Genomic DNA, 10,801 nt, shown 5'->3' on the forward strand with positions numbered 1-10,801 from the left:
GGGGGGGGGGGGGGGAGGGTTGTGAGGGAATTGGGAGGGGCGTGGCAGGAGCGCGCGGTTTGGACCTCAGAGGCCTCCATGGAAGAGGTAGCGTGCGCAAAGCGTGTGAGCGAAGTGGGAGTGAGGGCGCACAAGGGTGGAGGAAACAGCGCGACGGAATATGAGCCAACGAGCGAGTATGGAGCTCGCTGGAGGTTTGGGGAATTCTTCTAGTTCAGGCGCACCCCACTCCCGGATGTGGCCCCATCTCTAAGAATAAACTTGTTTTGTTGTTAATTTCTGTGTACCTTTGTTTTTTCTGGTCTATCTGCTTTGTCATCTGCTGCTCTGCTGTCCGAAGGAATCTCCATAATTCTCAGAAGAAAAGCAGCCAATTTAGGGCAATCATTCGTAGAACCACACCTCCCACCTCCCCCTTCCTTCTAGTCTCTTAGGAGGACTGTGAGGACGGCTGTCCCCCACGCAGGTAGCGTGGCCGAGCGGTCTAAGGCGCTGGATTTAGGCTCCAGTCTCTTCGGAGGCGTGGGTTCGAATCCCACCGCTGCCAGACCAGAGTTTTTCTCTAGGTTTAAGCACCATTGGGGAAGTTTTTTGTAGAATATAATTTATTTAGTTTTATGAAAACTCCTGGTAGCTGTCTCACCAATTTGTATTCCAGACAGAACTTAAGTCTGCATCCCAGCCCCAAATTAATACAAAATGGAAACTTCTAAAAAAAAATCTCGGATCTCCATTATCGATCTCCGCTTTGACACGTCATAAGATAATATTCAAAACAATTTGCTATATATTGAAGTGACTCTGTAAATTCTCCTAAAGGCGTGGTAGAGGCTCGAATTATCTAGTCTGGAAAGCTCAAAAGGTAAGAACCAGCTTAATTTTCTTTCAGATCCTTTCAGAACATAAGAGAATATCATACACAAAACTCATAAATAATACAATAGAACACACTGGTATTGAGTGAAAAGAAAAAATAAAGGTTCCACCGAGATTTGAACTCGGATCGCTGGATTCAGAGTCCAGAGTGCTAACCATTACACCATGGAACCGACGACGTTCCACCGTTTTTCAGAGACTATGTATATATTATCAAACTTCCTACTCTGCTTCCACTTTGCCACTCCCAGGAGATGAAGCAAAATAAACGGAGTTGTCGGATAAGATGAATACCACTTTCAAGCACCTGAAATATGAATCTAAATGTGCTTTAATTATAAATACACACCGTAATTAAACGATACTTTGAAAAAAGTTTAAATTTAATAATTTTAAAATATTGATTACATGATAAGAGACTATATTGGGTTAAATAAAATTTTACTAAAATTAATTTCAAAAAATAATTTCACCTATTTCTTTGTACTCTTTTTGATGTGTGGCTCCTAGTAAAATTAAATTCACACGTATGGCTCGGGTATGTACTGCTCTAAAACATCTCTGCTCTCACTCCACTGTCATTCCTTCTGCCTTCTGAATAAAACCCTGAAGTACTTTAATTTCGTTTCCTCTTAACACCATCTAACAAACTTGCCTTATTCTTTTCCTCTGTTATGTTCGAAGGAATACAAATATTTACGGTACTGAAAAATCCAAAGATTGTCGTGCACCAACCAGTAGAGAAAAAGTAACCGCCCGAACAGGGACTTGAACCCTGGACCCTCAGATTAAAAGTCTGATGCTCTACCGACTGAGCTATCCGGGCTCTCCCTCAGACTTTGTTCTACTTTCTATAAGAGTTTTGTATTGACGAAATTCATTCGCGTAGCGAAGTGACTGTAGTTATGTGTGTATGCAAGGGACTCCAGAAGAAACCGAGAGAAAGCTGGTGAAGCCAGTGACCGGTGATTGCTTTTTATCGGATCCCCCTCAGCACAGCAAGTGTTAGGACGCTAGAGCCTAAGCGCCGCCGAAGCTGGGTGGGTGCGGCATCGGCACGGCCGCGCGGGGGCGCTTCCGCAGAGGGCTTCCCTCTGGGAGAAGTTTGTTCCCAGTCCGATGACCTAGGTCCCAGGCACCCCACGTACCTGGGCCGACCCTGCCTACCGCCCCAAAGCCAAGGGTGGGCCGCGGAGAGAAAAGGATGCCACATGAAGCCTTCAGATGCTGTGCTCCCGGAGACGACTTCGGTCCCCAGATCGGCCACATTCCAAGGGAGAGGCACTGAGTTCCGCCGTGCCATAGATCCGGGACACACAGGGCCGGGTTGGGGGTGAGGGGGGTACCAACTTCAGGAGGTGACAGGAGGGTTGTTTATGACCCCTATGCCATGTGTAGAGATGCATGTTAGACTCGCGTGTGGCTGTAGTCACGTGTGATTTATGGCTCACTTGTGTATAGTGATTCACATGGATGATTCACAATTAGGAATGCGGGTGCCCTGTGCCCAGTTCTGACAGAGAGAGAGAAGGAAAGGTTTTCCGGGAGGCTGAGGAGTGGGCGGACAGGGCATCAGTTGGCTTCTGACCAGGAACAGATCAATGTCCCAATCATGCAGGCGTCACCTAATGCCTGTCTCCCTCTGGCATCTGGTCCCTCCCTTCCCAGTAGGACCCGGGCTCCTGATAGCTATCTGGGTGAACCTGGTCCTGCCAGTCAGAGGGACCGGTTTTGCCAGAGGCGAACAAGCAACTATTAGGGAGAAAGGCTGCGGGTGGGAAGAGCCAGCCCGCAGCTAGCAAGAACAGAGAGTTTCTGGAGACAGAGAGCCAGCGAGTGGGCCCTAGAGCATCCCAGAGAGAGCTGGGCTTTTCCTCAAAGGCCCATCCTGCCCAACCAGGTCCCGCGGGTCGGCAGCCCAGGAGCTCAGCCCTGCCTGTTCTGTGGCTCACCTCCTCCAGGCCAGCTGCTGGGGCATCCCTTCTTTCCTCCCATCATGGCCCTGTACTGCGTGTGTGTGACCACTGGTCCCTACCTGATGGCTGGCACACTGGACAACATTTTTGTCACACTGGTGGGCACATGTGGTGAAAGCCCCAAGCAGCGACTGGATCGCATGGGCAGGGACTTCGCCTCTGGATCGGTGAGTAGAGGAGAAAGGGAGGTGGCGACCCTGAGGGCCACCAGGTACAGGGAATCCTGAAGGAGGGGAGGGTTTTTCTCCCCAGGGCTCATCAAATCCTGCAGAACTCAGGATGCCGGCCCTGACCTCGTGGCCACCCCATTCTGGTCCTTGTCTTTCCTGGGGATCATAAATCCTACCCAGGCAGGGGCTCCAGAGAATTCCACTGGCTTCCTAGCTCCTTCTCCAATAACTGAAGGTGGGCTTTGGGGAAGCTGCTTGCCCTCTCTGAGCCTGGGGTTCCTCTTCTCCAGAGGGGTCTACCTGACTCTGCCAGGCCCCAGCACTGTTGGCAGATGGCCAACATCAGGTGGGGGCTCCAAGGAGGCTTGGGAGAGCCAGAATGCACCCTGCTCACACAGGGCTCCTGCAGCAGCTTCTGCCAGATGAAGGATGCCTTTTTGTAATTCACGACAAGGCACTGCATGGGGTACAGCCAGCTTGGGTGTACTTGTCAGGCAAGGCGGAGGTGTAGAAGGCGGAGGTGTAGGTGCACTTTTCAAGGTGCAGGATGACTTAGGCTGTTCCTCGCCTCTCACCGGCTTGCTCTCTTGCCCCCACCCCAGGTGCAGAAGTACAAGGTGCGCTGCTCAGAGGAGCTGGGTGAGCTCTTGCTGCTGCGGCTCCACAAGGAGCGCTATGCATTCTTCCCCCAAGACTCCTGGTACTGCAGCTGCATCTGCGTCACTGCCCCCGATGGCACCCTTTCCCACTTCCCCTGCTACCAGTGGATGGAGGGCTACTGCACTATCGAGCTTCGACCAGGAACAGGTGTGTCAGAGGCAGGGGCTGGCCTGGGCTTCGGAAGCACCTGCTGGGAGCAGCAGAGACGGTGGGGGGTGGGGGTGGTTGGCTGTCACAGAGCCCGGGGTGTAGACAGTAGGGCTGGAGTTAGGGTAACTGCAACTCAGGGATCCCAAGTAGGTGCTTTCTGAAAATTCAAGCCTCGAACACCCTGAAATGCAGGCGCTTTCTGGGCAGTATGTACCCCTCTGGAGACACACCCAGTCTAGGTGTGCACTCACATACACTCATACCACTCAGAGTCATACGCACAGAAACACACAGAGATGGTGGTATGCTCGCCACCGTCACCCTGCTCCTTCCCAAGTCAATTCCTCTGAGAGGAGTTAACCTGCAAGTGGAGTTACTGAATTTCAACTGGGGAGAAGCCCTGAATGTTTAGAGAATTTAGCTGGACAGGCCCTGGCCCATTAGTACTGGCTTTCCTTGTGTGGATGAAGTTCTGTGAGGTGCTGTTCAGGTTCTTTCCTGAATTTGAGTGGGGGGCTTTGAAGGATGCTGGACTGAAGCTACTTCAGTCTCTGGACCCCTTTCCCTCCCAACCCCCACCCCCACCCCCCACTTCCCACACCCACATCTCCTGAGCTATCTCATCCAGAGACAGGCAAGACTAGGGTGAATCTGAGTGTGGAGATGAGTCTTAGGGCTGAGAGATGATGTCAGGTGAGGTGCAGTGAGTGAACATTACCCTTGCTGACACTGAGTTCCTCACAGACTGCATTCCAAATCCCTATCTGTCACCACAACACATCCACCAGTCACTTCACAAGACATGTTTGTTCACCAGTCCTGTGTCAAATATGTATTTTGTGCATGGTGCCAGGCACCATGCTGGATGCTGGGAATACAAAAAATGAATACCATGTGACTTCTGCCCCCAAGGAGTTTGCAGTCTTGAAAAGGAGACACACATGTAAACAATTAGAGAGTTGTTATAATCTGGGGGTAAAGCTGCCCCAAATCCTTTCTACTGATGAATGCACAAAGAATGGGGGACAACAGTGTCCCTGAGGGACTGGGTTCAAGGGTTGGGGGTTCAGGAAAGGCATGCTGGAGGGGTGTCATTTGAAAAGAGACTTACCAATGAGTAATCTTCATTACCCACAGCAAGAACTATTTGTCAGGACTCCCTTCCCCTCCTTCTGGATCACAGGAAACGGGAACTCCAGGCCCGACAGGAATGCTACCGGTGAGGGTGGCCTAATTTGACTTCTTTCCCATCTTACTCTGACCTGATCCTTAATCAGACTGTTACTAACTCTAACCTCAGTTCCAACTTTGGGGGCCCAACTCTGATCACCACCCTCATTTAAACCTCAATCTAATGCTGACCCTGAGTCCAGGCCCAAAACACAAGTACTGATAATTGTCCCCAGTACCATCAATGGATCCACACTCAACCCTCAGCTGTCCTTGATGTGACCCAGATACCAGACATGTCCCTAGGATTGGCCAACTTCAGCCCATCCTGAGCCTCACCCCCAAACCAGCCATGATCTTGATCTCAACACAAACCCAACTCTAAACCAGTTTGGATATTCATGCCATCCTCAAATACTACCCAGATCTGAAGCCCAGTGTCTTCAGGGAAAAAAACAAACATACTTCAATTCCTTGTCACCTGCTCAGAAAGTAGGTGGTTTCTGGGAGTTTTAATTTAAATTTGTGTCTTTAAAAGCTAAGGCTTCTGTTTACCCTAACCTTCACTTGCCACTTCAATCTCTTTCCCCTGGAAGCTGGAAAGTCTACGCCCCTGGCTTCCCCCGCATTATAGATGTCAGCAGCTTTGAGGAGATGGAGTCAGATAAGAAATTTGCCTTGACCAAGACAGCGCCTCGTGCAGACCCAGGTGACAGGTGAGGGTGGACTGAGAGTTGGGGAAGAAGCTGGAAGGGCATGAAGTGAAGGGTCTGCTGTGAGGACTTGGCTGGGCAGCTTGGGAGTCATAGTCTGTGACAAATGCAGTTTAATTCAAGTGTCCGGAGCAGAATGGGTGGGGATGGCCCCAGGAGTCTGGCAGAGAGGAGGGGAGAGGGCAGGGAAGGTACCTGGAGTGAGCAGAGGCCTGGGGACTCTCTGGGAGGAGAGAGGGGAGGAATTAAGGGGAATGGACTGCAGGTCCCTCTGACTGGTTTCTGCCCTTCTGCTTCCCTGCTCCCCAGCAGTGGGAATCAGTACCTGCCTGGCTTCCCCATGAAAATTGACATCCCCTCCTTGCTGCACATGGAGCCCAATATTCGCTACTCCGCCACCAAGACGACCTCGCTGCTCTTCAACGCCATCCCCGCGTGAGGCCACTGCCCTCTCTGCACTCCTGCTCCCTCTCCCTCTGTCCCTTTGATCAATCATCTACATCTCTGCCCCTGTCTCCCCTCCATCCACCCCACCCCCAGTCTCTCCTTCACCTCCCCCTGCCCCATCTCCACTCTATTTTTAAGCAACTCTTCTCTAGCTCCCCATCATCACCTCTTTGCTCTTAAACTCTCCTTCTCTTTCCAGCCCTCAAACCAATAGAATTAATTGAGCACTTACCCTGAGCAGAGCACGGTCCCAGTCACTGCTAGTGGGACCAGGCTGAGCGGGACCAGAGAGGGCCAGTCTTTTTAAGATTTAAGGAGGTGGTCAGGACACCTCAGGTTCAATTTCCTGGCCAATACTTTCTAGCTTTATGACCTTGATTTTCAGATAGCCTTTAAACAGTTTTCTCATTTATGACAATAATATTCATACTGACTTCATAGGTGTAGGGGAAAACTTTAGAGAGCTAACATCCAGGGAACATCCCTGGTGGTCCAGTGGTTAAGACTCCATGCTCCCCCTGCAGGGGGCACGGGTTCGATTCCTGGTCGGGAAACTAAGATCTCGAAGGCTGCACAGTGCAGCCAAAAAAAAAAAAAGCTAATATCCAGCACAAAAAGTTGTAGTATTAGGATACAGTCTTGGCTGTGATGGACTACGGGCTCAGGCTCCCCTGGGGAGATGTATCTGCAAGGCAGTTAATTAATATTGGTGGGTGTTAATTAATATTGGTGGGGTCACGGGCAGCTCAAGTCTGAGGTTCTGAGTGTGACGTGGCTGGAAGGGGTCCAGTTGACATCTGGTCCTGACAGGAGCAGGGGTCAGGAGGTGGTTGCTGGGAGACAGATGGGATTGAAGCTTTGTGCTGGGAGAGAGGAAAGGAGAGGGGGAATGGGTGGGTCCTGGGAAGACCCAGGTCATTCTGTGGGGCTCAGCCACCTGCTACCTGCTGCATTAGCAGGCCCAGAGGAGGCCATGGCAAGGACCTGGATCCTCATGTTCTGGGCTTTGGTGCCACAGCCGTTCTTCCGGAGAAGAACTAGTGGGAGGGGATGTAGGGGTGAGGCGGGGTATGGAGCTTGAGTGTGTCCACAGGAAGACACAAGGGGGCTCAGGTTTCAGGACAAGGACCCACTGAGAGGCCCCAGCAGGACTAAGGAGCATCTCAGAAGCTAGCATCACCTGAGCTGGTCCCCAGATGGATATGTGGGTCGAGGCAGGGGAAGGCCCAGGAGACCATGTGGAGTGCCAGTGTGGGGCTCAGAGAAGGTCCAGTGGGAAGAGGAGTTGGCATTTGGCAGTCTCTGGTCATTTATGGAGGGGAGGGAGTCACTGGGCTTTACTGTGGCGTGACTGCAGGGTGCCCTAAAGGACGTGAGTGGCAGGCCTTGGAAAAGGAAGGCCTTTTATTTCTCCTGTCTTGCCTCCTCAGCCTCTGTTTTAATGACCATGCTCCTGTTGAGTTTTTCCCATCCTCTAGAAGGAGAAGGCAATGGCACCCCACTCCAGTACTCTTGCCTGGAAACTCCCACGGACGGAGGACCCTGGTAGGCTGCAGTCCATGGGGTCACTGAGGGTCGGACACGACTGAGCGACTTCACTTTCACTTTTCACTGTCATGCATTGGAGAGGGAAATGGCAACCCACTCCAGTGTTCTTGCCTGGAGAGTCTCAGGGACAGGGGAGCCTGGTGGGCTACCGTCTATGGGGTCGCACAGAGTCGGACACGACTGAAGCGACTTAGCAGCAGCAGCAGCAGGTTCTTAGAGGGCAGCCGCTCAGCATAGGTTCGTGGAAGGAGTGAGTGGCTCCTTACTGAGCACACAGGAACCTGTCCCTGGGCTTGTCAGGTCACTATTGCCCCCTTCCCCCCATGCCTTCTCCAGGTGCCCACACTCTTCATGACACATCCGCCTCCTTCCACAGCTTACTTTATTGACCGACTGCCACACACCTGCCTGTCCTCTGTTCCATTCCCTTCCATTTGACTTGGCCTAGCTAGTGAGCGATTGTTACAAACTGGGTATGTCAGGGCAACACAGCCCAGTCCTGGCCATAAGGAGCCCACAGTATAATAGGAGTTGATTTGAGTAGTGACATAATGAAGGGTTCACAATATAATGAAGGAAGTAGCAGGTATTTTTGGAAAGATACACACAAGGTCTATGTTTGAAGGGTGATCAGACAATGCTTCATGAAGGACTTTGCATCTACGATGCACACAGAAGAACAGGTAGTCTTGATATGAGGTGGAGATGTAGGAGATGGTTCTCTAGGACAGGCACAGCTTAACAAGCCCTGGACAGGGAAATTCCTCCAGGGCTCTAGGCTGGGGGCACAGTGCCCATGGCAGCCCTCAGCCCCAAGCCCAACTTCCCCTCCCATAGGTCCTTGGGCATGAAGCTTCGAGGGTTGCTGGACCGCAAGGGTTCCTGGAAGAAGCTGGATGACATCCGGAATATCATGCGTTGCCACAAGACCCTCACTTCAGGTGTGCAGAGCCAGGTGGAGAGGTCCATTCTCCACTCGACCCTGTACTCAGGCTCCTCTGCCTCATGCTGGGAAAAAGCTGAATTCTGGGTTGTGGGGTTCCAGTGGGCAGGGCTCCTGACTTCACTGGGGGCACTCTCCCAGACTCCTCTCAGGAACCCATCTCTCCTTCCTCTGGGTGGGGACAAGAATAGGCAAGTGGGGACAGAGCGAGGGTCAAGGGTCACTTAGGGAGTCCTGATCCTGGTCAGGTGCACTTATCTCTCTTCCCTACCCCTGTCATCAAGAGGTTTGGGCTTTGGGGCCAGACATATGTTCGAGTCTGCCACCCAACTGAGCAAGTCACTCTGCCTCTTAGAGTCCCGTGTTAAACTGAAGATATAATTACACCTACTCATAGGACTGCTGGGAGGAAAGACTAAACCATAGTGATTAGCAAAGTGCGGGGCTGAGCAGGATCTAGTGAAGTGGTTTCAGCCCAACTGGCCCCCTCTCTTGTCCCCCAGAGTACGTCAGAGAGCACTGGTGTGAAGACCAGTTCTTCGGGTACCAGTACCTGAACGGCGTCAACCCTGTCATGCTCCATTGCCTCTCCAGCTTGCCCAGCAAGCTGCCTATCACCAATGACATGGTGGCTCCCTCACTGGGACCAGGCACCTGCCTGCAGACAGAGTTAGAGGTGGGTAAGCTGCCAGTAGGGAGAAGGGATGGGTGTGGAGGGTAAGGGTGGGATGGCTGCATCCAACCTGTAGGCCTCATCCCCAGCCTGGCACCTTTTAAACAGAATAGTTATGGGTAAGGCCCAGATGGGCCTCAGGCTTGAGGCATGAGACAGGGCCTGGTGAACTGGTATGCATGAATGTGACAGCTTGGAGGAAGAGGCCCTGCCCTGGTTCTGGGGCCTCCAAGATCCCAGGTGCTGAGGCCCAAAGAAAGCCATTTTAGGACAGGCCAAAGGCAGTGCCACTAGACAGAGTAAGGACAATCCTGGAGAAGTAGGAACTCTCGGGGTATGGGAGAAGATGATGACCCACCCAGTCTCTGATCTTGACCCAGTCAAGCCCTCAGGCATCCTCCAGAAGGCTGGAGTTGTGGTTGGCGAAATCTCTTCCTGTGTTGATTTTATTGATACTGAATACACTCAAGTCATCTGAGTTGACAGAATAGGAAGGACCAGTGATGGGGAGAGGAGGAGAGGATGCTGGCTTGTCCAAGAGGCTGGGAAGCCAGGTGAGAGGTTGCACAAGGAAGGATTCAGCTGGACCTCATTCCGGACATTCTGGGAAGGGTGAGATTCCCAACACTGGCCTTTAGTGCAGGCACCACGCGTCACTGAGGCCCAGGCTGGAGTGGGAGTGGACAGAGAACAGAGAGGGAAGCAGAGCGCGGGTGCGGAGGACACTCTAAAGCTCCGTGCAACTTCCCCAGAGGGGCAACATCTTCCTAGCGGACTACTGGATCCTGGCGGAGGTCCCGGTCCACTGCATAAACGGCCACCCCCAGTTCGTGGCCGCCCCGCTCTGCCTGTTGTGGCTCAACCCCCAGGGGGCGCTGGTGCCCTTGGCCATCCAGGTGAGCCTGCGGCTGGCTTTGAGGGGGTGTGGACCAGGCTTCGGGAACGCGGCCTCAGGGGGCACCTATCAGTCTAAAGCCTCACCCCCTAATTATTCCTCGATGCAGCTCTGCCAGACCCCTGGGCCCGACAGCCCCATCTTCTTGCCCACTGACACCGACTGGGACTGGCTGCTGGCGAAGACGTGGGTGCGCAACTCTGAGTTCCTGGTGCACGAGAACAACACGCACTTTTTGTGCACACATTTGCTGTGCGAGGCCTTCGCCATGGCCACGCTGCGTCAGCTGCCGCTCTGCCATCCTATCTACAAGGTCTGGGTGACCCTCGTGGGGGGGGGGGCACGGTGGCCTTCTCCCCTGACCTTCGGTTCTTGTGACCTCATCCCACTTGCAGCTTCTGCTTCCCCACACTCGCTACACGTTGCAGGTGAACACCATCGCCCGTGCTACGCTGCTCAACCCTGAGGGCCTTGTGGACAAGGTGCGGCCTCTACCCTGCCCTTGCCCGGGGCTCCGCCCCTGAGGGCACCTTGCCCCGCCCACAATGGGACCGCCAATCCCATTCCCCATTCCCGGCCC

General features: G+C 52.9%; 2 protein-coding genes and 3 non-coding genes across 5 annotated transcripts in view; 3 read left to right on the top strand and 2 right to left on the bottom strand.

Moving 5' to 3' along the window:
• The window catches only part of HES7 (hes family bHLH transcription factor 7), a 5,981-nt gene extending 3,346 nt beyond the window's left edge, over nt 1-2,635 (top strand). Inside the window, exon 6 of the mRNA XM_010843202.1 lies at nt 2,548-2,635. Coding sequence (XP_010841504.1) covers nt 2,548-2,635 — 88 coding nt within the window. The remainder of the gene's footprint in view (nt 1-2,547) is intronic.
• TRNAL-UAG lies at nt 466-547 on the top strand. Its single transcript has one exon. It is a non-coding gene; the product is annotated as a tRNA-Leu (tRNA).
• On the bottom strand, nt 978-1,049 carry TRNAQ-CUG. Its single transcript has one exon. It is a non-coding gene; the product is annotated as a tRNA-Gln (tRNA).
• Nucleotides 1,630-1,702, bottom strand: TRNAK-UUU. The gene has a single exon. It is a non-coding gene; the product is annotated as a tRNA-Lys (tRNA).
• Nucleotides 2,636-2,854: 219 nt separating the features above from the next.
• ALOXE3 (arachidonate lipoxygenase 3) overlaps nt 2,855-10,801 on the top strand; it is a 19,931-nt gene continuing 11,984 nt past the window's right edge. Inside the window, exons 1-10 of the mRNA XM_010843055.1 lie at nt 2,855-3,019; nt 3,625-3,829; nt 4,970-5,051; nt 5,599-5,718; nt 6,025-6,150; nt 8,548-8,651; nt 9,157-9,329; nt 10,079-10,222; nt 10,331-10,534; nt 10,617-10,703. Of these exons, the coding sequence (XP_010841357.1) occupies nt 2,873-3,019; nt 3,625-3,829; nt 4,970-5,051; nt 5,599-5,718; nt 6,025-6,150; nt 8,548-8,651; nt 9,157-9,329; nt 10,079-10,222; nt 10,331-10,534; nt 10,617-10,703 (1,392 nt within the window). The 5' untranslated portion in view covers nt 2,855-2,872. The remainder of the gene's footprint in view (nt 3,020-3,624; nt 3,830-4,969; nt 5,052-5,598; nt 5,719-6,024; nt 6,151-8,547; nt 8,652-9,156; nt 9,330-10,078; nt 10,223-10,330; nt 10,535-10,616; nt 10,704-10,801) is intronic.

Source organism: Bison bison, unplaced genomic scaffold, assembly GCF_000754665.1.
Source record: "Bison bison bison isolate TAMUID 2011002044 unplaced genomic scaffold, Bison_UMD1.0 scf7180017864180, whole genome shotgun sequence".
NCBI lineage: Eukaryota > Metazoa > Chordata > Mammalia > Artiodactyla > Bovidae > Bison > Bison bison.